Source organism: Myotis davidii, unplaced genomic scaffold (genome assembly GCF_000327345.1).
Source record: "Myotis davidii unplaced genomic scaffold, ASM32734v1 scaffold184, whole genome shotgun sequence".
NCBI classification, from domain to species: Eukaryota; Metazoa; Chordata; class Mammalia; order Chiroptera; family Vespertilionidae; genus Myotis; species Myotis davidii.
The window spans coordinates 6,427,180-6,453,285 of NW_006297021.1; the positions used below are offsets into that span (position 1 = coordinate 6,427,180).

General features: G+C 42.2%; 2 protein-coding genes and 1 long non-coding RNA gene across 6 annotated transcripts in view; 2 read left to right on the plus strand and 1 right to left on the minus strand.

Annotated features, from left to right (window-relative positions):
- The window catches only part of SNX25 (sorting nexin 25), an 89,549-nt gene extending 84,747 nt beyond the window's left edge, over positions 1 to 4,802 (plus strand). For 2 of the 3 annotated variants that reach the window (XM_006772676.2, XM_015569771.1), the window contains 3 exons: positions 1,229 to 1,410; positions 3,651 to 3,751; positions 4,249 to 4,802. In XM_006772676.2, coding sequence (XP_006772739.1) covers positions 1,229 to 1,410; positions 3,651 to 3,751; positions 4,249 to 4,329 — 364 coding nt within the window. In that variant the 3' untranslated portion in view covers positions 4,330 to 4,802. Of the gene's footprint in view, positions 1 to 1,228; positions 1,411 to 3,650; positions 3,752 to 4,248 lie in introns of those variants that run through there. The other variant, XM_015569772.1, reaches the window with a different exon arrangement.
- Positions 200 to 26,100, minus strand: LRP2BP (LRP2 binding protein). Of its 2 annotated transcripts, XM_006772673.2 has the most exons (11): positions 25,308 to 26,100; positions 24,133 to 24,239; positions 21,051 to 21,174; positions 20,248 to 20,360; positions 16,332 to 16,445; positions 12,291 to 12,433; positions 12,108 to 12,213; positions 10,836 to 11,059; positions 8,691 to 8,865; positions 6,120 to 6,232; positions 200 to 1,030 (listed from the first exon to the last, which is right to left on the minus strand). In XM_006772673.2, exons 1-10 carry the CDS (start codon positions 25,396 to 25,398, stop codon positions 6,167 to 6,169), a joined length of 1,263 nt encoding a protein of 420 aa, XP_006772736.1. In that variant the 5' UTR covers positions 25,399 to 26,100; the 3' UTR covers positions 200 to 1,030; positions 6,120 to 6,166. The 2 variants fall into 2 exon arrangements, with proteins under 2 accessions (XP_006772736.1, XP_015425261.1); XM_015569775.1 differs by lacking the exon at positions 200 to 1,030 and having other exon boundaries at positions 6,046 to 6,232.
- Positions 18,293 to 19,560, plus strand: LOC107184500. The gene is made up of 3 exons (XR_001515350.1): positions 18,293 to 18,343; positions 18,455 to 18,567; positions 19,429 to 19,560. It is a non-coding gene; the product is annotated as an uncharacterized LOC107184500 (long non-coding RNA).
- Positions 26,101 to 26,106: the final 6 nt, after the last annotated feature.

Below are 26,106 nucleotides of genomic sequence, written 5' to 3' on the forward strand. Positions count from 1 at the left end.
CATACCAGGATTGCTTCAAAAGCTTCCTGTGGTTTTGGCTGATAGAAAGTCAGACCTAAACTGATAGAAAAGACTTAGGTGATGGCCTTTGGTGAGAGTCACTTACCCAATTTTAAGTTGCAAATTGAAATGTTCTTATTTATTTCTTCATGTAGCACCAAAGGCAGGTGACAGGAAACAAGGCGTCTGCCTTGTTATGTAGATTCTTCTTAGGCTGGTGGGGGCGGCAGGCTCTCTTAAATCATAAGCCCATTAAGTTAATACAGTTACTTTATTTGGTCTAGATATGCATTGCATTTAAGTTCTAAGGAATGAGAGGTGCTAACAATGAACACTGTGATCCCAGTGGAGGGGAGACTTTAGTAGTGACTGGTTACTGTGTGCAGTCTCAAAACCTTACATTGTCCCTTTAAAAATCGGGTTGGTAAGTCCGATTTTTAAATTTATTACTCATGAATTGAGTTTGAAATTTCAGGTCTTTCTGGCACTAACTTATAAAATGATTCTTTCCCCCTTTTCAACAAAGAGACTTCCTATTCCCAATGAACAACCACTCTCGGGCTCTCTCAACTACGGTTACTTGTCTCCTGACAGCAGCCCTGTAATTGGTTAGACATTGACTGATAACTGATGAAACAGGGTTGTGTGGGAGACCTGGTTGCAGATAAAAGCCTTTTATTGCCGTGCCCATTTTCACTCCCACAGAAACTGGAAATGGCTGGAGAGAGTGTATCTCTCGGGTCCTCCACCTTGTGGTGAGAGGGGTGCCCGTGTTTTCTCCAGCCTCGTGAGCACGTGCCATGAGTCCCTGGGTCAGGACTCTGCCCGGGTGACCTGCCACAGCACCTCAGGACTCGGGATGTTTCAGGCACTTTAACCGCCTTTCAGTGACTTACATTTCCAGCTGATAGCACTTCGTGGAGAAATCGGTATATTGAGTTCTGAGCACAGTGAGGACAGTTGCAAGCTTCAGACAAATCAGTCTCTCAGTGAAAGATACCACAGAAGTCAGCACCAAAGAAAATGCAAGCTCCAGGAACGGACATTCAGGATTACCAACATAGAAACCAACTCAGAGCCAGAGCTTAAAAAGCCATTCCTAGTTTATTCATCAAACATTTAGACCAGGCTGTCTTAACCTACTCATTGATAATTGATAAATGCCTTTTGAGAACAGAGTATGAAAAATTTTTTAAATCTTATCCAAGAAATATATTTCTCTTAAAAGACAAATTCGGGACACAGTGAACTGGATTTTCAGCGAGCAGATGCTGGTGTACTACATCACTGTTTTCCGGGATGCTTTTTGGCCAAATGGGAAACTGGCACCACCGACCAAAATCAGAAGCAAAGAACAAAGCCAGGAAACAAAGCAGAGAGCCCAGCAGAAGCTGCTAGAAAACATTCCAGGTGAGGCCGCTTCTCACCTGCAGGCACAGAGAGAGAGGGAGCGTTAGCCTAATGAGGGTTCACTCAGCTCTGTCGGGAAACACTATTTGCAGTGAAAAATAATCACACTTTTTAAATCATGTCTTGCCCCTTGCTAAGACATTATACTGAAAATCTTAATAAGAACAATACTGGTTATATAGATACTTAAACTAGAAGAATGTTTTGGAACAGATAATAAATATGTTGCTTTAAAAATTCTACTAAAGTACAGTTTTTGAATGCTTAATTTTTAATTTGGTAGCAATGTATCAAAATTAAAATGATCTACACTAATAAAAGGAAAGATGCAAATTGACCATACCTTCATGCCCACCAGCAAATCAGGAGTGAGTATGTAAAGTAACCCAACAAAGATGGCGGGTTAATTTGCATTCCTCACCACCCCAGCCTCCGGGCCTCTGGGCAGTGTGGGAAGGCTCTGGCTGGAACGAAGGCAGGAAGGCAGCTCCAGGCTGGAGTGAAGGCGGAAAGGCAGCTCTAGCTGGAGCGAAGGCGGTGCCGGCAGCCAGGGGGAGGAAGGCCCATTCTTGCACGACTCTTAGTGCATCGGGCCTCTAGTCTATATAATAAAAGCCTAAGCGACCATTACAGTGGAATGACCAGAACAATTGGTCGCTATGATGCACACTGCTCAACTCAGGAGCTGCCCCCTGGTGGTCAGTACGCTCCCCCGAGCGCTGCTCAGCCAGAAGCCTGGCTCACAGCTGGCAAGAATAGCAGTGGTGGCAAGAGCCTCTCCTGCCTCCACAGTAGCGCTAAGAAGCAGCGAGCCTAGCAGTAAGGAGCAGCGAACGGGTGGGTGGTGAGGAGCCAGGGGTCCCAGACTATGAGAAGACACAGGCTGGGCTGAGGACATCATCTGTCCTTTCAGAAATAGACTCCCCTCGTGCATGAATTTCGTGCATCAGGCCTCTCATCGTTTGTATAAATGTCTTACGTTGAAAAATTCTAAATCTTATTTTCTCTTTAAAGATTTGAAAAAACTGATCATTCATGTTCCTCAGGCCACAGAGCATTTATTTATTTATTTTTAATCCTCACCCAAGGACATGTTTATTTTATTCTGGATGCTCCAAGTGCTCATTTGTTTATAGACTCTGGATGATACTACTTGAAAAATTTGTCCTTAAATATGCTGATCAATTATGCTCATCTTTCTTTTTTTTAAATATATTTTATTGATTTTTACAGAGAGGAAGGGAGAGAGATAGTCAGAAACATCGATGAGAGAGAAACATCGATCAGCTGCCTCCTGCACATCTCCCACTGGGTACATGCCCTTGACCGGAATCGAACCCGGGACCCCTCAGTCCGCAGGCCAATGCTCTATCCACTGAGCCAAACCGGTCCCGGCAAGGACATGTTTATTGATTTTTAGGCAGAGGAAGGGAGAGGAAGAGAGAGAGAGAGAAACATCGATGTGAGAGAGACGCACTGATTGGTTGCCTCCCGCATGTACCCCAACCAAGGCCATGAAACAAACCTGCAACCCAGGTACATGTCCTTGACCCGGAATCAAACCCACCACTCTTCTGTACATGGGCCAATGCTCTACCACTGAGCCACACTGGCCAGGGCAAAAGTATAGTGTTTTGAACACTTAGTTTTTAATTGGGTAGCACTGTATTAAAATTATAGTGTGTATAAATGCCTTATGTTTAAAAATTCTAAATAATCTTTCCTCTTTAAACATTGAAAAGAACTGATCAGTCATGTTCCTCAAGCCATAGGCTTTTTTCTCTTCTCTTTTCTTTTCCCTCCCTCGCTACCTCCCTCCCTTCCCTTATTATTTATAATAAGGGATATATTTATTGATTTTAGAGAGGGAAAAAAAGAGAGGGAGAGGGGGGTATAGAGGGAGACATCAATCGATTGCCTCTCATACATGCCCCGACCAGGGATTGAACCTGCAATCTAGGTATATGCTCTGACTGGGAATGGTACTGGCGACCTTTTGGTGTACAGCAAGCATGTCAAACTCAAAGGCTAAGATGGGCCAAATAAACGAGGCAGGCAGCCTGCGGGCCGCAAGTTTGACGTACTTGGTGTCTGGGATGACACTCTAACCAACTGTGCCACACTGGCCAAGGCAGTGCCTTCATTTGTTGTGTACATATCATGTAATATCTCCTTCACTGAACAGCTACGCATTGTGCACGCGATCAATAACAGTGTAGCATCTACACTTAATTTTTCAGATATGCTTCAGAACCTTGTTGGACAGCAAAATGCCCGTCATGGTATAATAAAAATATTCAATGCGCTGCAAGAAACAAGAGCCAATAAGCATCTGTTATATGTGAGTACTGTAAAGCCCACCAGAGGGCTATTTCTTTAATTTTACACTCTATTCACACATAAAATCTCTGTATTCTTCATCATTCATATTACTTGTAGCTCTGCCCCCATTTTCTCTGCTTCACTTCGTGTGTCTGCCTATTAAACGTGGTGGCATGAAGACAGGAAAACATCCCCCTGGTGGGTGCATTGTTCTCATCCTCACACTGTCTGCCTTTGTGACCTGTGACGTGCTGCTTGGTTTTCTTATGTCAACAAGCAAACTGTTTGCCAGGCCGCCATCGATCACAGGTGGTACCGTAAACACTGCTGATGGGGTGGTGTTGATTAACAGACCACACAATAACTGGATTCCATCTCCTTGAGTAACTTGTTCATTGAGAATAATCCCAGGCCTAAAACTAGACTTTTTTCCAACTGTATGTACATAGATATTTGAGCAAACACTTAGAGAGAAAACACCGTTTCCTCCTCTTTTCTCCTCCTTTCTTGTTTCAGGTGCTGATGGAATTGCTGCTGATTGAACTGTGTCCTGAGCTGAGAGCTCATGGGGACCCACTGAGAGCCGGCCAGGTTTGAGTCTGCACGAATAAACCACCACGAAATGTCTGTGATCATAGACATGAACCATTTCCTCTTTTCCACAGAGGGCTTCACTGAGAACAACACTGATTTTTATTTTAGTGACCTCCCTCCAGTTTCATGTGAAATAAGCAGACTGAGGCTGTAGCAACAGAAAAACCACTTCTGTTAATTATTGGGATATTTTAATAAGAATATAAATACTTTAAAGTTGAAATATAACTGTTAATGTGATAAGAACCTAGGAAATATAAATATTTATGAAAAGTTGTTTTAAAATGAAGAACTGTGAATACTGTACAGCTAATTTCCTCACTGAGGATTTTGAACATTCCTATATTCATGTGTATTGAAGAACATTGTTGTACTATCCTTTATGTAAAGTTCTTGTGAAAATTTGTCTTTATTTTTACCAAAGATTTCCCATAGTTTGAAGCATTTGAAGCAATAAAATATAAAAACAAAGCATAGAGCTCTGTGATGTTTAAGACACTTGTATCTCAAAAAAAAGAGAGAGATTGCAACACTTCTGGCACCCTTTTTGTAGAAAACCCTGTGCATGTAAGTACTTCTGCAAGGAAATATAAAGTCTGCTGCCCTTTATCCAGACAAGAATGAGTATATGACAAATATGATGATTGCTGTGAATGAGAAGAGCTTAATTAGTGCTTGAAAGGATGCATTAAGGAGGTGGGATGTGAGCTGAACTGAAGAGGGGCAGGGATGAGGTAGGGAAGAGGAAGAGGAGGGAAGAGGAAGAGGAGGGAAGAGGAAGAGGAGGGAAGGAAGGGACCTGATTTTTAAAATTAGCAACATTAGAATGTTTACAAAGAAGATAGTAAGGCATCTTAAGACATCGTTTTCAGTGTTCTTGTTTCACAGATGTATACCACTGCAGTCTTCTGCATATGAATTCTACAATTTTTCAGTCAATTTTGCCCTCATTAATGTCACTGATACAAAGAAAGCCTCTTGAGCTCATTTAATTTTTAACCATATTTAGTTATAGTTCTGTATTGATGATTTCACTGGGATTTTTTGCACATTTCATCTTCCTTTTAAATATATCTAGGTTTCTTAAAATGTAGAAAATGAAATACCAAGAAAACTTCTTGCTTTGATTGTCGTAGCAAGAATAGAGCAGTTTTTCACTCATTAAATTAAGATATTTAAGATAAGGAGTTGCAAGAGTCTAAGCAATTTCTTAAACCCACTGTTTTTAAAGTTTGTCATAAATCATCCAAGTTAATTATTTATAAGAATCTCTTGAGAATATAAGATGTCCCAGAAGACTCAATGCAGTCTTAGCTTTAATAACTTCAGAAGCTTAAGTGCTACACAAATTAAAATAAACACACACATTATTTGAAAGTTCCTTTAAATTTCTTTTTTATTATATATTTTTGTGAGTTTTAAATTAAAACATTTAAATAAGTTAAAATGACAAAGTTATTCAAAATTCATATATAAAATTTTATAAGTGGTAGCATTTATACTTCTGAAGTTATTAAAACTAAGGCTGCACTCAGTCTTTTGGGACACTGAAGGTAGTTGTTTTGTGGAATGGTTTTCGGTATTTGGTGTGGTTGGTGTAGGCCAGTCCAGAGGCTAAGAGCTGGATTTCTGAGGACTCATCCAGCAATCTGAGCTTATAGCTGCATTTCAAATTGCAAAGTTATGAAATACAAATTCAAGAACGAAAGTAACATGCAATCAGGAAAAAAACCAAGATAATGTAACTTGAGATGCAGGAAATAACCAGATGTAGCTGTTATCAAAATACATACATTTGAAGGTATGAGGACACATGATCTTTGTTGAAATGCACTATGGTCTAAATTCTTTGGTGAATAAGTAAAGAGTGAAGTTCATCTGCCAATGCAGGATCCAGACGACAAGCCTTAAAATAAAAGACAAAGAGTCACTTATTTAAATACATTTTGAATTATTGGGTCTTTCTTCCTTAACAACTTTTGGTTTGTTTTTAAGAATAGTAAAATACAATGAATTTCAAGGGAGGGTTTTTTTTTTATTGATTTCAGAGAGGAAGAGAGAGGGAGAGAGAGATAGAAACATCAATGATGAGAGAGAATGATTGATCGGCTGCCTCGTGCACTTTCCCTCATGGGGATCAAGAGCCTGCAACCCAGGCATGTGCCCTTGACTGGAACTGAACCCAGAATCCTTCAGTCCACGGGCCTATGCTCTAGCCACTGAGCCAAACGGGCTAGGGCTCAAGGGAGTTTCTTAATTACGATACACATCTGTTCTGATTTCTTAATTAGGGAAGTTCAAAGTAGCGTATGTTAAAAAAGAAAAAAAACATACTAAAAGTACCCATGCTCTTATCATCTGAAAAAGAGAAAATTTTCTGTGTGAAGAATAAAGGAAATTTATGTTCTGATAATAACAGCATTTCTATGATATGCAGTCTTACAATTAAGTAATATGGAAAGCATGAACCTTTAGCCTCAAAATGGTTACCTCATTATATGAACAGCAGCATCTATAAATGATTTTAAAGAATATAGTCTATTATGACTAAAGTAAATACTGATACATAATAGTGCATAATTTCATAGGATGTGACGAACTGGGATGCGACGTCAGAGGTGATCTCATCCTGTCCTCACTCCATGCAGAAACCGTCCCTTCAAGACCCATGACAGCTGGTCACTAGATACTTGCTTGGTTGCTTCTAGTGGCAAGAAGCATCCACTTTATAGGAAAAACTGTTATCATTTCCTCAACAGTCGTATGAGAAGGTTGTTCTTTATATTAAGCTAAAATCCCCCCCCCCCCCACCGCCCCCCGTGCTGCAGTCGTCGAAGGTCTCAGGAGAAGGTACAGTGCTGGTTTCACAGAAGCCCTGAGGTGGAGGAGGCGGCAGGCCTGGTCTCCTGACTGTAGCCCTGTCCCTGCACCATCTGTGGCCATAGCTTTTCCCTCGGTGCACTGCAGGGGCTAGAACTCTGCCCCCGCCCCGTTCCTTTTCTACAGGACAGCCCTTCAGTCAGGAGGACCACGCTCAGGACCCCTCCGTCCTCTCCTCTGAATGGAAGTCTCTCTGGTCATGCTTCATATGACAGGATTCCCGACCCTCTCTGGCTTCCGACACCTGCACGTTCTCCATGTTCAAGTATCTCCCATAAAATACAACGGTCACAATTGAGTAACAGGGACATTATCTCCCACCACGTGGAAAATCGTTCGAGGGTTGCAAGCTGTTTGGACCCAGCGTTGTCTCAGCTTATATTTATTTAGAAAAGATACTAAGGACAGCATGCACTCTGAAATTGACTTGGTGTGGAAATCGGTATAATACAGCGAACATTCAGATTTTTGAAAAGACAACTATTATTCACACTAACAGAATGATGTAGTGATAAATATCTCAAAGGTTGGTTGTATTTGTGTATTGTATGTCTACATAATTTAGGGTTCGCAAACATGCCTGCCAGGATTTCCAAAACACTGGCATCCTGAGGCGCTTCAGTACATAGTGCCCCACTTCCGGGGACTGAGATTGAGTTGCTCTGAAATGAGGCCTGGGCTTTGGAATTTTTGAAAGACCCCTAGTGATTTCAAAACACAGACAAGTGAACATCCATCGGTTACCTCCTGTATGCACCCCAATTGGGGCTTGAACCCACAACTCGGGTATGTGTCTTGACTGGGAATCGAATGCAAAACCTTTTGGTGTACAGGATGATGCTCGAACCAAATGAGCCTCACCAGCCAGGGCTGTCTTTTCTTTATATGAAAAAATATAGTTACTCTTTATTACCACCCCTCACTCACCCCTCCCCTCTTTTAACAGCTGTTAGATTTTCAGACCTGAAATCTGTTGGAATTTGACTAAATCACATGGATTAAAACATGAAAAGGCTTATTTTAACTGACTGCTGCAGACGCATGAATATTCCTCCTCACCTCAGAGTGGAAGATGTCATGTATACAAAACTTTCTTGAAAAACTACATTTCATTAAGGTACTAGAACGAGGATACAGGCTCACCCTTTTTTCTGGGTGAAAGAAGGCATGAATATTCTGGCTTTGAGGTCTTAGTGCTGGCCTGAAAGCATCAGCGTGAGAGAGAATAATACAGGACTTCTAATCACGCTAAGAATCTGACAGGATCATCTAACCATCATGTCAAACTCGTGGCCAGCGGGCTATATGCCTCGTTTACTTCAATAAGGCATGTGGCCCGCCAACCGTGAGTCTGACATGCTTGGCTGCATGTCTGACAGCCTCTCCATAGACAGAGATGATCTCTACAATAACTAAGGAGGAAAGAACACTAATCCATAAAAGCAGCCTCGGAGTCATTTATGCTTGTTCGTGGGCTCACTTACTTTAGAATAATATTGTTTAGCGGCTGCTTCATCCTTTGTGGTCCCCAAGCCAAGCTGCAGGCACCGGGCATGGTAGAAGGAGGCCATGGCCATGCCCCTGCTGATGAACTCCGGGAGACAGTCCGTGACCTGGGCTATCGTCGGGATGTCTTGCTGCTCATCGTAGTCGGCAACCCTGTGAGGACGTAAGTTGTGAAATAAAGAGGATGTCAGTTATGGTTTACATTTTCACAAGCAACATGTCCACACATTGTCCTTGTGTCTGAAATGATTTCCCCATTTCTACCTGTTTAACAAAGCTGTTGTGCAGTGAAAGGGGAACAACACAGTTAATACCGGGAAGAGTGACTGCTTTACAGCTTCCCCGTGATTGCTCTCCTTGGGCTCAATAACCTAGAAAATGACTAGAACGGAAAAGAAAGGTTGTTTCCTTATAATGTTAATATTTTCAACTTAACATCACTGTAGATTTCAACAGTGGGGGGAAAAAAAGTACTTTCTATTTCTTTGGATCATGTATTTAAACATGGACCTTAAATTTGGACTTGACTCACATAAGACCAGAAAGCACATTAAAAAAAACTTGCACATCTATCTTTGGTTAAAAATGGTCAATAAAAACAATTCATTCTGGCCCAGCTGGTTTGGCTCAGTGGATAGAGCGACGGCCTGTGGACTGAGAGTCCCAGCTTCGATTCCAGTCAAGGGCACATGCCTGGGTTGCAGGCTCAATCCCTGGCCCTGGTGGTGGTGGTGGGGGGTGGTTTGAGGGGGTGCGGAGGGCGGTGCGGAAGACAACCAATCGATGTGTCTCTCACGTGGCTGTTTCTGTCTCTCTCTCTCCCTTCCACTCTCCCTAAAAATCAATGGGAATATATCCTTGGGTGAGGATTAACAACAACAAAATATAGCCCTAGCCAGTTTGGCTCAGTGGATAGAGGGCCAATCTGTGGACTAAAGGGTCTGGGTTCGATTTCGGTCACGGACACATGCCCAAGATGCGGGTTTAATCCCCAGTAGGGGGCGTGCAGGAGGCAGCTGATCAATGATTCTCTCTCATCATTGATGTTTCTATCTCTCCCTCTCTGAAATCAATAAAAAGATATTTAAAAATATAAGGGGACCGCCTGCTTGTGCTGCTGTTTAAAAAAAAAATTCATTCTGTGTAACCCAGACACAGATATGGAGAATTGTGTGAAAATGAGATCTAATCACGTTAACCCTAATGGTATGGAGAATAGGAATGTAGACAATAATGTGAAGTTTCAAAGATTTTAAGAACTTTGTAAAATCTTCATTTTAATCAAATGGGCACTTGGGGATTTGGGACATTGGTGATCACACCTTTACGTGACCTGCTGTCTGGAAGCCAAGATGTTGGGAGGTGAGGGTAGAAGCAGCAGATTCATCCCCCATTGTCGTGGCTGCCTCCCGGGGGGCTGGGAGGGAAGGAGCCGCGGGTTCCATAGGGGCATTATTGGAGGGAAATGCATCAACATGGGCCTGTGCCACTCCAGGGGACAGCCACAGCTGTTTTTCCTGGTGTGTGTGTTGCTTTTGTACATGCTGGGTAAGTAAATGTAGGAAAATACATGGGCTCACAAAAAAGAAAGTTCCATGTTTTATGGAAATTTCCAAATATTTTATCAGATGTATGTGTTGGGAGTCTTTTAACCATTATTCTTTTTTTACAGCCCTAATCAAGCTATATTTCAATTACGTATTTAGAGAACCTGTGGCTAAGGATGCAGGAAGAAATGAATATTTAATATACATTTCTACTGTGCCAAGCCATGTTAAGTACTTTATATGCAATCTTTTTACAATCCTGCAGAAGTATGTTTTTCTTATAAATAAAGCGAATGATACCCCCCAAAAGTTAAGAAACTTGCTGAACTCACTCAGCTGGTGTACAGAGCGAATACCACTGAAATCCTGAAAACCAATGGTACAGAATTGTACTATCCGATATGGGGCTACTTAATTAAAATCCAATGAAATTACAAGTTCAGACCTCAGTTGCACTGGCCACATTTCCAGCCCTCAACAGCCATCATTTACAGTATTGCAGCAAGTCCTGCGAACACACCTGGCACAGAACATGCAGCCGGTGTTTCTGAGAACACCTTCACCCAGCTTGTTTACCTTTTGGAAAAGGCGACGCACTTTGTAAAGAACTTCATGTTGTAGTAATACTCCACGAGGTTCCCTTGCGCGTAGACATTTCCACGCTCCGCGGCTTCCCGCAAGCAGTACAGGGCAGCCTCCGTGTCCTGTTGGATGCCATGTCCGTAGAAGTACATGAGCCCCAGGGCACCTTGGGATTCCAGGTTCCCATTGCCGCATGCTTCTGAATGCCAATAAAATGCCTTTACAAAAGCAGTTTTGTCTTGTTACTCACAAGGTGAAATTACAAGGGAATACCAGAAAGAAAAAAGTCTCTAATGATAAGATAGTACTGTTAATCCATCTCTAGGAAATAGTTCTAGCCCCTTCAAGGTATTTCAGGCTAGCATCAATTTCACGCCTTAGAGAGAAAGTGTGTAAGGTGAGCCCGCCTGACGACAGTGCAGGTGAGTTCGGCTGTCTTGGGTTTCAGGATTTTCAGATTTTCCACCGGAAGGATCCAGAAGGTGGGAAACTGGAATGGTGTCTGCAGGGCTTTGAGACAAACCTGCTAGTAGACACCGCGGGGAGGGACAGCTGTTGACGCTCAGGAAGTCAGAGCTCAGGTGGATCGCCTAGATGGGACTTTGAAGGTCAAAGGCAACCAAGGGTAAAGGCTGCATGGGGGCCAGAAACATCTGACCAATACTCAGCTACATGGATGCGAATTGGTTCAAAAGCTAATCGGCTGCTCAGTTGTCCAAGGAGGGTCTTAGACTGTTTTGTGCCTCTTACAAGTTTGTCCACAAAGCCTCTTACAAGTAGGACTCAGCCCTACATTTCCTTTCCCTATAAGGTTTTTTGGAAAATATCTCAGTCATGGTGACGAGAGAAATTATAATTCCATAAAAATCTTAAATGGATTTAATTTTCAATTAGTTCTTAGTATATTTTACTTACTAGTATCATTGTTCCTCAAATCGAACGTCATCATTTATTCACACTGAAAAGGATTTGGGCTTTATTTCAGGACTCTACGGAAGCTCTCATGGAGTAAGTTTGTCTGTGTAGCTTTTATAGCATACCAGTTCTCTCACATCCAGGGTCCCCTTTGGTAGAGGCAGGGAAGGTGGCACTCATAGATGAGTAAAGGATGGAATGAGCTTTGAGATCTTAAAATTTACATTCTTTACATTTTAAAGAAATGTCAGAGAGATTCAAAACCGTATTCCTTATCTCCCTCTTTTAAAAGAAAAATAGTGAGACAATCTAAATAGAATTCTAGCTAACATTTAAACAGATCAGCGTTACCTTTTCTAGCTCTTTGGGTTCCTTCGTTGAATAATACAACCCTAGCATACTTTGAGCCTTCACACTGGCTTTTGGATTCCCATTGTCCGCAGCAAAGAGCCAAAGTCTGGAAGGGAAAGACAAGGCAAGTGGTTGTCTGTTTCAGCATATGATTAAGACCAACACTCATTCTCAGGTAAGTACCTCTCAGCGTCCTCAATTGATCGGTTAATGCCTTTTCCTTCGTAATAAGCTCTTCCAAGGTTGTAAGCAGCTGCAAATTGTAAGTGTCTTGCTTTGGGACATGGAGAATCAACTATTTTCTTCATATATTCCACTCCTTTTTCCTTCCACAAAGGAAAAGAACAAACAAAAAACCCCAGATTTTAGTTTTACCCAAACTAAATTCTTTCTCCCAATAATGTTGTAAAGCATTCACCCTCTGACATGATATAATTCCTGACTCTGTGCCCACGCGGTGTGTTGTCCTGGGGTGTGAAGGGCTAGAAATAAGGAAAGAAGTAAAGGCCATCGCCTGGAAAGGCATCCTGGGAGCTCTGGGATATAAGGCAGTTCCCTCACTTCACAGCTTCCAGACTTGCATTACATTTCAATATGGTTTCCAATTTCCTCTCCTCCCTCCGCTTCTAGGCCTTATTCGGAATCAGCACAGTTCTTGGAATGGATCAAAGTGCAAAAACAGCTGTGACTTCTCTCACGTTTGTAATTCTCACAGGATACGTGAGGCCCAAACAAATGCTGTCTTCTCTCTCCGAGCACACTGTTCCCTAAGTGTGCCAGTGATAATGTACCTCCAATGTGCTAATGTTCCTAAGACATCCACATAGTCACAGAGTGCACAGGAGACCGCCTGCCCACCAACACAGCTTTCACCCTCCAAACAGCCATCACACGCAAGCCTTGAAACACTGCCAAAAAAATAATACTTGACGATCAAATATGTGTTTATATATTGCAATATCCCTCACTGCTTTCTCCAAGTGCTGTTGCTATCTACGTACCACAGTAGATGAGAAAATAAAGGTGTTTTACTTTTCGTGAGCCCCAGGTTATATGGATTTATTTTTGTGAGTGCATGAGGTAGGTATCTACCATTTCTCCTCCACCTGGATAGCAAGGACTTAATGGTAGCCAAGTGAAGTGGTGGTAAACCCTCCCATTGGTAGCCTTACATGGTTGCTCCTTCTTACTGCTCAGTTCTTAGTTTAGGTGTCAGATAAAACGATGGGACCATACGGGGAGGAAAACTAATCCCAGAGCCAGTCTTCAGGTTCATGTTAGGGAATGACCAACAGCCAAGAAATGGATAGAACTAGAAAAGCAATGAGCTGGTCTGAACGTAAAAGTAGGTACTTTGTGCTGGGGTGGAAAGTGAGCTGGGGAATGGAAATAATGCCAGCTCCACCTTTGAGCACTCCGGTACACTGGGATGAAGGAGGGAGGGTTCTCTACTAGAGGGCTGCCTGTGGGACAACCACGTTTCTGATAAAGGAAGGAAATGAAGAAAGTAGCCTGAAGAAAGGCTGAGGATCTGGGGGCCTCTACTTGCCAGCTGTAAGGCAGCTGGGAGAGGGAGAGGGCAAGCAATATGGAGTCAAGAGCAGGTAAGAAGACAGATGACCAGAGAGGCACACATTTCTGTGTGGTGGCCAATATGATAAAGCTGGGAAGCCTGGCAGACCTAGCGAAGTCAAGGTTCCACGTGGCATTCCGCTACCAAGTTCAGATGGAGACATGTGCTCTGGCCTCTCGAGGCCCAGTGAAGCCCACTGATGGCAGTGGCCAGGCGACAGGATCCCTGGTGAGGGTTTGGAATGGCAGTTACTGGTTTGGAAACTAAAGACTTCACCAAGTAAATGGCCAACTAGCTGGCTGTCCATGGGAACAGGCCCAATTATGCCCCTTTCATCTTCAACATGGAAGCCTGTAAAAGTTTATAAGGACGGACAGGACATGATCAGATTTGAATTTTGAAAAGATGGCTTTGGCGGCTGTATGAATGAATTAGGGACAAGAGCAGAAGTTTTAAGGAAATACTTCCTAGTACTGTTTTTTAAAATTTTTAAATTTTTATTATGAATAAATATTGAGTTTTATGGAACTTTCAATATGCTAAAACCATCATATGATTTCTTTTATTCAGGCTATTCAAGCGGTATATTATATTCATAGATTTTCTTATCAACAAATTATTAAATTTCTGGGCTAAATCTTACTTGGTTATTATATTCTTTTAATGGGTATTGATTTTGTTTCTGACAAAGGCAAATATTTTCTTATCCTAACAGCTGCCACCATAACTTTTCTTGGAGAGTTCTCTGAAAAGCCCCTGAGGCGATACCCTGAGAGCAGCATTGCCAACACAGGGCCACGGTTAATCAGTCAACACTGGAGGCTCTGCTGTGGGTCGGACACTGGTGTAAATCCTGGGGCATTCGGCAGTGAGGAAACAGACAAAACCGCCTAATTTTAAGGAGCTTACATTCCAATAGGGAGAAGGAAGTTAAGCAGTAACAACGGAGACCATCATCAAGTCTTTGAAGAATGGCCACAGAAAACCTTGCGGAGGAAGTGCATGGAACAGTGACCTGAATGAAAGGAAGGCAGACGAAGAGGTGACTAAACGACGTTGTGTGAGAAAATGGGATAAATTCATTTGGGGATCAGCAAAGGAGGGGGTTAAGGGAGAAGACACAGAAAGGGGAAAGGGTCAGGGAGGAAGAGACCTCAGCAAGTTGAAGAATCCTGTGAGGTGGGGCAGCCAGTGAGAGGTGCTCGATAGATGGCAACTGAAATGACTGATGAGCAAGTTCAAGTTGTTCACTATGTGGGATCCAGTGTGGTCCTCCATGTTAGAAGCAATGCTACAAGCGCAATCCTGTTTTATGAAGTCATCAAAGACAACAGGCAGTGACCTATGCCAAGGCAGAGATAATGGTACGGCCACAAAGATGAAGAGTATAGATTAAAAATCTGGAAAGAAGAAGAAAAGCAGAAGTGACTGTGAGAACATAAACCTGAATATTTTAGATCAATTTGAAGCTCTGATTATTTAAATCTTAAGGAATGAGTGAAATTGTCATCACATAACTTATTTTTTTTGGGTGGGAGCATTGTTTAATATGATTTCCTTTGTGCTCAAACATATATGCCTAGTATATTTTCAATTTTGGTATCTCAAACAAGGAGTCTTAAAATTTCATGTTAGGAATTTTATGGTGTGGATGCTGCATAGTTTATAAAACTTACCTATTATATACTGACTATTATCTATCATGTCTAGAAATTAAATTTAATATTTTGTAAACTTATTTTTTAGCACATTTCCTTCATGTGGTCTGATGCTATGACATCTGCCACACATAGGCTCTGAATTATGATTTTCATATTAAAGAGAGCTTTATTGCTATGGGATTATAATTTCTACACTAAGTTTTAATGTGTTTCTATGCTTCTTTGAACATCTTTGTTGATGCACTAAAAAAATACATGTCATTTTCTTAAGTACATATTTACTCTCAACAAGGAAATTTAGATTAATTACATTTGTCTGATGGCTGCAATAATTATGAGTTTCTTTCTTTTTATATAAAATTTTTAAACATACAGAAAAGTAGAAAAGATATACAACAAAAATTTGTATAACTACCATATAAATCATCAGTAATATTTTGCTATATTTGCTTCTATTTTTTTGCTTTGTTTCAAGTTATCTGCAGATGTAAATATCAGTACAGTTCACACCTAAATATTTCAGTATGCTTTACAAGAGAAGTTCTTCTGTACAAATACCAGATGTGTCACTTCTAAATAATGTTATATAAAATTTATATATACAAATTTATTGCATGGGGCAATTCATAATAGCACATAATTTAAAATAATAACAATGTTTATATTTGACCGCAGAATTTGGAATGATCCTATTTTTTGCTTATTTTCTAGATTTTTTTTTCCATGTTTGTGTAGCTTTGAAAATACAGAAAAGCATATTAAAAGAGAAAATTATTGGCATCTAATGGTAGCAAGAAGAAGGAGCAAAAAAGAAATTTTGTTTTTCACACAAATGAAAAATGACTAGTGCTATCCTTTGAATACTAAAAGGTTAGAGATTACTGAACTATAAGGATAGAAATGTATGATTAAAATGTGAATAATTTCAATTGTATCACATAATCCATTAACAATGAAATCTTAAACACTGCGAACAAATCAATAACTTACAGCTTTTACAGCTGTCCCCAGCCCATCATAATACATTACGCCCAGCTGGTAAATTGCTTGATGATCATGGTCCTTGATTTCTTCAAACTGTTCTAGTGCTTCTTCATACCATCCCTGCAAGCTCACAGGAAATGCTGAATTATTATTATCTTAAAGTAATCCCAGTCATTTAATTCCCACCCAAATCTAGCCAGTAGCACCAAATAAACCAAGAAAAGACAGCCACAAATTTATGGACTTTGCAAGTTAAGTCACTGACAACAGTCAACACACTATAAAGTCAATTAAATAGACCTAAACATGGCAACTGAGGGAAGTGACCAGTAGGAATTTAGGTAAGAGTCTGGCTTTCACTCTTACTCTTGCCTATTGCCAATCCTCTCTTGAAATGACAGCTTAGCTGACTGCTCAATCTAGCCTGCCACCTCCCCCACCACTCCTGAAGTCTGAGAAATATCAGAGCTGGGACCAAAGCCTCAGAGAAGATTTGAGACATCCTATCTAATAAAAGGGTAATATGCAAATTAATTGTCACTCCGCCACAAAGATGGTGGCGCACATAGCCACAAGATGGCGGTACCCAATCCCCTCAGCCTTACTGCTGGCATGTCCGGTCCTGTCAGCCCTGCTTACCCCTCACCGAGAGCAGACACCAGGGCCTTGCTTGCCTCTGGCCACAGCGGCGAGACAGAGAGCAAACAGCAGGCCCCGCAGCGAGCAGACACCAGGGCCCTGCTTGCCCCTGGCCACAGAGGCGAGCCAGAGATAAGACAGGCAGGCAAGTAAACAGAGAGCAGAGAACCACGGGGAGTGGGCCTAAGCCGTCAGTAGGACATCCCCCGAGGGCTCCCAGATTGGAGAGGGCGCAGGTCAGGCTGAGGGACCCACCCTCCCCCTGCACGAATTTCGTGCACTGGGCCTCTAGTTGTAGTATAAAATCTATTCTTACACTATAAATTAAAAATCTGTTTATATTTTTGCCCCAAATATTTAATATTATCTATAAAACATTTTCATGTTCATAGTAACTGATGACCCTGATTCTTACCTTATACTTAAGGGTAGTTTATATGTTCCTCTACACCAGAGGTCGCCAACCGATGGTCCATGAGGTCCGAAAGGTTGGCGGCCGCTGCTCTACACAGAGTAAGGAGGGAACTGCCCTCTGTCCACATTATGCTGACGTACCCTGCGGGTAGGTCAAGAAGGGACAGTACAGGCTATCACTTGAGAATATACAATAAAAATTTGCATAACTGCCACATAAATTCTTGTAATAACATTCTGCTACCTTGGCTTCATCTATTTTTTTAATAGTAGTGAATATCCTTATGAAGGACATTGGCTGTTATTAAACATCCACTATTATTATGGTTCATGTCCTTCAGTTTTGCGGTTTTCCAGCTGAGAAGACATGGAAAAACAAGCATGTGATTCTCGAAAATTAACTTCCTCCCATACTTCCTACAAAAACCCACATGTTCTGTATCATCACTGTAAGGCTCCTTGGCAGTTAGACAAATCTGGTAACAAACATGCTATGGTGTGAGGGACTCATATGGGATTTTATATTTTTTAATCCACCATGAAAACGCCTCACACTAAAGAATGAATCATTTGTAGTGGTAGAAAGAGAGTCTTTTACTGAATTGAAGGTCATTATTAGGAAGAGCAGGCCAGAGAAAAACAGCTTTTGGAAAACACAAAAATAATTAAATTTCTCTTTTCATAAACTGTCATTAATCAACCAATTGATAAAACAAAAACTACCCCAAAATCCTAATAAATATTTATTTATTTTAAAGAGTACGTATCAGTGAGTAAATGACTGAGCTGTTAAGACTAATTTTCCTTTCTGGCTAATGTTGGGCTTAGATGTGACAGGGCTGGAGAAGTTAGACTATGCAAAGGAAAGTAAGAAAGTTCTTTCAGTTTCCATTATTTTAAATACCATATACCGCTGGAAGTTCTCAAATAAACACTTTCAACCCAAACTTCTCCTTCGAGAACATGTAAGTTTCTACTTTGAAATCTGTCTACTTGGATGACTAATGGGCATTTTAAACGTAACATGTCCAAAAACTGACCTCTTGGTCATCGCCTCAATACTCACTCTTCCCCAGTCTCTGTTTTGCAGGCCATTATGCCACTGTCTGTGTCTCCAGAATAAATCCAGGACCCATCTCCACTGCTACAACTCTGGTCAAGATTACCAACCTCTCTTGCCTGAACTAGTGTAATTTCACCCTGAACTAGTTCCATGCCTGCTTTCTAATCCGTTCACCACACACTGAAAACCCTCCAATGGCTTCTTACTACGTTTTAAGCAATGCTCCTCTGGAGCCATCTCTGCCTTGCTTATTCCACACTGGTCTCCTTTAGATCTCAAAACTTTCTCATCGACGAAATGTGTTACTTGTTCTCTCTCTGGAACACACTCCACTGGCTGTTTGCATTGTGTTTCCTCTTCTGCAAATGTTAGTTTCAACAACAGGTCTTTCTACCCTATGCCTAAGTTATTCTTTATTGTTGTACACAGTTAATTCCTTTCCTAGTACTCTTCCTTATTTTTAATTATACATATATTCATTTTCTTCCCCTTCTGGACGGTAACCTTTGTGAAATGGGGGCCATTCTGATTCCCTCTTCATTTTATAGCACATACTAGTGAAGCCTTATGAAGCACTTATTAGGTGCCAGGCGCTGTTTTACAATTAATACATCCTCACAATAGTTCTATGAAACACACATTATTACCCCCCTTTTACAGATGAGAAAACTGAGGCACCAAGAGGTTAAGGATTTGTGCCCAAGGATAAGCAATTAAAAAGCAATAGAGCCGGTTTAAGAGATCAACCGAAGGACTTGTATGCATGCATATAAGCATAACCAATGGACACAAGACACTGGGGGGTAGGGGAAGCCAGGGGAAGGTCAAGGAGCAGAGGAGAAAAAAAAAGGAGACATATGTAGTACTCCTTGTAATACCTTAAGCAATAAAACAATTTTTTTTAAAAAAAAGCAATAGAGCCATATTCAAACCTATGTGCAAAGCTAAGAGATCCTTCACTTAACCATTATGTTGTGCTATTCTCAGTTACAGGGGCATGACTGGTCCTCAACAAATACTTGTTGCCAGAATGAATGAAGGAGCCATCAAAAGAAGAGAGAGTAAGTGGGTTATAGGTGAATAGCTGCCCAAATATTCAATGGATGCTGAGGGATTAGAGACAGCTGGTCCCTTTCACACCTTCCCTCAGGCTCAGTGAAGAACTAAAGCTATATTACTGACAATGGAGTGAAAATATTTTAGATGATATTAAATATTTTAGGCAAAAATGTAAACATTAGATTTTTAATTTTATACCCAAACTAGAGGCCTGGCACATGAAATTCGTGCATGGGTACGGTCCCTAGGCCTACCCTGCGATCAGGGCCATCTTCCCTGGCTGCTGGCAGCCAGCACCACCCCCTGCTGCCACCCACCCCTGGATTCCCGTTTGCCAATCGGAGCCTGCTGGCCCAGGGAAGGGACCAAGAGGTTGGCTGGCAGGCCCTGATTGGTTGATCAGAGCCTGCGGGCTGGGGGCAGCTCCTGCATTGAGCATCTGCCCCCTGGTGGTCAGTGTACATTATAGCGACCAGTAGTTCTGCTGTTCGGTTGATTTACATATTGCCCTTTTATTATATAGGATGTCTCCTATAAATGACTTTCATTAGAATGTCTTTATGGAGAAAGCCCAGATAGCTCCTTAAACTGATACCAGCATATCACACTTGAAGCCACAACCATAGTCTGTGGAATTAGACAGAATTTCCCTGATATTACAAAGGAAGGAACTGTAGGAGATATTTTGCTATGAGGGTCTAACAGCAGCATTAAATGAAATAAAAACAAATAAACAAAGACTGATACCTCTTCAAAATATAGTTGACCTCGCAGGAAATAGGCCATAGCATCCCCTCTTACTATTCTTTCCTTCAAGATCTGCAATGCCTGATCCACCAAATTAGCATGGCTGTAACGGTCTGATTTAAGAAAGGTAAAGAATTATAACTTTAACACAATATGAATTTTCTCTCTTCAAGTCACCAATTATACAGAATTCATCTGACACTTTACACGAGTTTCCTTCCTAGTTCTCATTCCTCCTTGGCTAACAGAGAAAGTATTATCATGGGCCCTAACACCAGGCCTCATACAATCAAGAAATATCTGTTGGTTGGTTTTCAGAGTAACCCAGTTTACCACTAGGAGGAGCTCTGGCAAGCAGTCTGTGTGCAATTCTTTGGGCAAAGTCATCCATGGGCGAGTGAAATTCTTCATCTGAGGCTTAAGTAGAGCTATTCTAATCAAATGAGCGAACCACCCCCAATTTAATTTTTTAAAAGACCATAGAAAAAAAATGGTGGCTTTAAAGGCCAATTTCAAGTAAAGTATGGCATTGTCCTCCTTAACAGACAAGCCATCTGGCTTCCCTTTTCCAGACGAGGGTCCTAAACCCCTGAATGTAAACTCAGGCTCGGGCTCCGTGAAGCCTCCCCGCTGATGATCTGCTACCAGATGCGTGAAATCGCAATTTCGCATATTCCCACAGGAAAGCTACGAAGGGCTGTAAGTTCACCCCCTCCTTGACAACAGTAAGACTCATATTTCTTGTCTCTTTTTTCTCTGGTGTACAGATGAACTTTTAGTGAAAATATTATCAGAATTTGTACCAGTCTTGTCCTTTGTCCATTGGAAGAAGCTGTAGTTCCTGGCAGCATCCTGGGATAGAGAGGTAGAGAGGGGGTCCTCGGGCAGCTTCTCACTGGTCAACTGCATCCTGTTTGCACGTGTATTCTGTGAAGGAACATAAAAAATAAGATAGAAATATCTTCCTCCAGAAAAATTTGAAAAGACACTCCCATCCCCACTTGGCACTCAGGAAAAGCAACCTCCCCACATTTCTAGGGGCAGGGCCCCAAACGACCAGCCCTGGTGGTGAATATTCCTTCTTAGGAAACCAGGGCCCTCTGTAGCTATGAGAAGCAGCACAACCATCCTCCATGCCTGTCTCCACAGCAGGGGATTAATGATGAGAGCTCTCCGCACATCCTCTCTCTGAGTTTACCTGCTGCAACGGGTCACCTCACCCACCACAGCTGCTGCCACTAGTAGGATTTGGTGACACTGCCCATAGGTAGAGTTCTTGTGCTCTAGTACCTTCCTATTGCCCTGTATCTGAATCTCATCTAATAATCCTAATAATCAGCCTGAATCTCAGGCTAATAATCCATTTCACACCACAGCATTTGTCTGTCCTACCTGGGAATACGCTTTATTTTAGCTGTGTTGCTCAGTTTCATCTTCCTGTCTGTATTGGACTGCCATGCTGTAAGACAGATCACGGTTCAACGGAAAATCAGAGCCTTCATAAAAAATGCAGGGGCCACCTCATCTGGGATGAAGGCGTCCAGGTTGGCCTAGGCTGAGGAGAGTGAGACCGCAAACTCGGCTGTTGGTATGCTTTTTGTTTACTCCTCCGCATTCTATAGTTACAGCGGGCCTTCACCAATCAGGAGCAAGCTTCCAGTGGAGGTTCCTGATTGGTGGTGAAGAGCACTCAGCACCCCTTTAGTGCAGTGGTTCTCAACCTTGGCTGCACATTAGAATCACCTGGGAATCTTTTTGAAATCCTGATTTCTGGGCCTCATCCTCCGGATATTCTGTTTCTTTGTTACTAATGATGAGGCCCAGAAATCAGGATTTCAAAAAGATTCCCAGGTGATTCTAATGCGCAGCCAAGGTTGAGAACTACTGCTTTAGTGTGATTGGAAAGTTTCATTTCTACAATTTTATGACACTATTTTGGATTATAAATTGCTTCAGTAATAGGAAGGAAGTGGCCCTAACTGGTTTGGCTCAGTGGCTAGAGCGTCTACCTTTGGACTAAAAGGTCCCTTGGGCACATCCCCAGTGGGAGGTGTGCAGGAGGCAGCTGACCAATGTTTCTCTCCCATCGATGTTTCTAATTCTCTATCCCTCTCCCTTCCTCTCTGTAAAAAAATCAATAAAATATATATTTTTAAAAATGAGAAGGAAGTGCAGGAAAGGGAGATAATTCAGTATATTAGGCGGGGAAAAGCAATTAAGTATCTGTGATTTTGGAATAGTCACTTAATATTTTTAAGAGGCAATTTCCTCACCTGTAGTTTGGGTTATCAGTAGTTTGAACTAGAGGATTTCAAAATGTCTGATCCTAGACATGTAACATTCTTTAGGAAAGAAGAACAAGAGGTGAAGTGACCTTCTCACCACTTCATACACGCTATTAACGTGACTGATCACTGATGATGTTCACAATTATCTGGCCAAGGAAGTGTTTCACAGGTTTCTCTGCTATAAAACTACTTTTTTCCCTTCCCATGCTCTACTCCTTGGGAGCAAGTCATTATGTGTAACCCACACTCCAGAGGGCAAGGTGGGGGAGGATTCTCGCCACTTCCTGGAGTGGGTTGTGTCTACATGAAGAGTTTGGAATTCTTTTGTGAGGAAGAGTTGTCTTTTTGCTCTCATTTCTTTATCGATTCAATCATTTATAACAGTATAGACCTAAGGATATCTATTTTATTGAATTATAACCCAACAGTACATTATTGTGTTGTCCACATTGCTTTGGCCAGTGGGAGCTCTTTTAGGTTGCCTTCTGTGACCCTTTGACCTTCCTGGACTACCTCACAAATGCTTCCTCAGTCTTCAAGACAGTCCATTTGGTCACGTAGTCAGCTGTTGGAGGCTACCCATTGTCTTCACTATCAGAGAAGTGTAAACAAGAAGCCCGGAACGCTGGAGAACCTTGAGCCCTGGCAAGGGCCAGAGCTATGCTCCAATTATTTAGTTGCAGAGTAAATCTTTACTAATACTTACTGACCTTCAAGATACTCTGTCTGTTACCGGAATTGCCTGCCTAAGGGCTATATGTGCATCCAAAATTGAAGAAAAGGTTGGCAAGGCCTGGCCACCTGTGGAAGTCCTTCCCCTTGCGTTGGGCTTCCTGCCTAGCCCCCAATATTTCCAAATTATTATGTCGTCTTGTCTCTGTCATTTGCATGCGGCCCTTCTCCAGATCCCGAACCCTGAACCACTCGGGACGTGGCTTGCACAGTCAGCATTCAATATTTTTTTTTAAAACTCTCACTCTAAATGACATCCTCTTTCTGGAAACATACTTACTTGCAAAATAAACTTAAGTGAAACTATCGCTGCTTACAAGAGTGCCTGTTGTGAATATGCATCTTAGACCATCTTCCTTTTAAGAAAATTGATCCCACTGGTTTCATGTTTATTAAAAACTCCAGTAACTTCCCAATAAAACACTGTTCTCTGTGGAGAGTGACTATAGTGTTTGGACAGGTTCAAGCTTTGGACTAATGAGAGGGCATGGTCCTCTCATGGCAAAGCCACGTGCAAGTCCCAGCTTGGAGGGCAAAGCTCTCCCAGCACAATTATAGCCCAAGGCTATGGTGGTAAGCTTGACCTACGGTCTGAACCTGTGGTCCCAGGTCGATGAGTGATGTGGGCTTGATAGAGTTCAGGTGCATGTAACTGAGTAGATTTGAAAAGCACGAGAGAATGTTGTAAACATCTTGACCACGCCCTTCCTTTGCCTCCTGGAATCTGGCTATAAAATGAAGACACAGCTTTCAGGGTGTGGCGCTGTTGTTAGCGCTCCATCAGAGAGGACAATGTCCACCCAGACCCAGCTTTCTTCTTCTGCCTGTCTTTTCTCCATCTTTCACCGCCCCCTCTCAGACTCACCAAACCTGGTCGAGCTGGCGCGGCACAGTCCTCAAGTACTGATTCTGCTCCACCAGCTTTGTTCAGTTCCTGGAAAGCTTTTGGGTCCATTACTAAGGGTAAGCCAGCTATCCATATAACACAAATATTTTTTCTGAAACAATATGAGCAATGGAGACGTGCACCATGAGTCAAGGGAGAAAAGCTTTAAAAACTACTCACAAAATCCCTTTCCTTGTCAAGTTTACAAATGTACCAGGAAGTTAACAATAATTATCAGACTTCATGCATGTTTTAAGGGAAAAGGATGTCATAGGGAGGCACATTTATCACACAGATGTCCCATTATGTTAACTGCAGTCCACTGCTAGACAGACGTGAGCAGAGCAAGGATAATGGGCCAGGGAGAGAAATACACCAGGGCAGAAGGCCCTGGATGCCCGGCAAGGGGCAAAACTGGGAAAACAAGAACCTCGTCTCCAGAGTAACCTCTCCTCCCCTAGCATATCACTGGTCATCCGGTTTAGACCCCCTGACTTTTCCTCCCTAAAGATAACGTCTAGGCCTCCATTGCATTTCAGCTCCAGGCCCAGAAAAGCAGCAATACCAGGTAAGTGACACGGTGGCTGCCTCAGGACCAGCTACAGTGGAGACCAAGACCCTGAAAGAGCACACCAGGAACCCTCCACGGAGCACGTCCACGCCACTCCTTTCCCCTTCTCCGTGCCCCACAGGCACGTATCCCCCACCCTCTAGGGACCCCATGAGACTTGCAACCAGGGGAGCGATGAGCAGCGGCAGCTCGTCCTGGGCTAACCCCCCTGAACCTGCCTCGATGGCCCCCTTATCTCTGACTTCCCAGTGAGCCAAAGCAGCCCTTTCCTGTTGCTTCTCCTATGCCCTTCCTTGTTGCACTGTCCTAAGTACGTTTTTGCTGCCATCATAGACCCAATACTCTGGGGCTCAGTGCTGTGTAGCCCTACCCTTTGGCTATCCCCATCCCCCAGGCCCTTTTCCTTACATAAATTCAGTTTATCTTTATTCACTGCCTGCGATGGCTATTTAGCCTGCCCGGGCCTCACCGTCGCACACGTTTAGAATTCTAAGAACTTGCCTTGCATTAGTTAGGAATTCCTGAAAGGGAATATCTGTGCAACCCGGAAGCTTAATTATATGCTTTTAAAAAAAGGGCTTACCTAATTGATAAACACTTGTCCATATTGCCACAGGCAAATTGGCAATAGGGACCCGTGTTCTCATCTGACAGCAGTGTCTTTGCAGGGCCATTCTTTAAATCGCATAAAAAGGTATCGAGACTTGCTTAAGTATAAAGCATACAGAACCAAAGCATGGCTCTATGTAGCTGCTTGAACATAAATATATACCCACATTTATGTCCAAGTACACATACGAATAAAAATGTTTAAAACTACCCCTTGGGTCAGTGCATCAGTAGAGTAATATAAATGTATTACTGCAAAAATCACTTTATGACTTACTACAAAATAAACGATATTCTACAACCAAAATTGTAACTAAAAGGGCGCTTGCCTTTAGAGGACAATGAGCTTGTCCTTAGAGGCATAATCATAAGCCTGTCTATTTTTCAGTCCTGCTCTCAAAGGTATGGGTAGAGAGAAAGGACTCGCTCAAGGCTTTTTTAGGGAGAGGAAACATACGGCTGGCTGGAGCTTTAGTTTTTAGCGAGATTACTCTGAAAACAGAACGTGCTTAGGAAAAGATAATAATCCATTTCACATTGAGCGCGAATGTAAGAGATTCTATATGCGCTCAATGGCTACAGTTTGAAGTCAGGAAGTCCGTTTCTGAAGTTTTACCAAAAAAAAAAAAAAAAAAGGAATGACTTAAGCTAATGATTTGTTTATAAATTTAAGTATAAAGAGCTTCCGGAGAGCCAGGTCCCCAGCCCCCTCCTCCCTGGAATCAGCCGAGACCTACGTGGGCTCTGCCCGCGGGGAAGCCTATTGCCATAAC

Coding starts and splice junctions, on each gene's coding strand:
- LRP2BP (XM_006772673.2), bottom strand. CDS start 25,398: ATGGCCCTGCAAAGACACTGCTGTCAGATGAGAACACGGGTCCCTATT. Junction 24,240..25,307: donor GACAAGTGTTTATCAATTAG/GTAAGCCCTTTT, acceptor TTATATGGATAG/CTGGCTTACCCTTAGTAATG. Junction 12,434..16,331: donor TGGGGACAGCTGTAAAAGCT/GTAAGTTATTGA, acceptor CCTTTGTGGAAG/GAAAAAGGAGTGGAATATAT.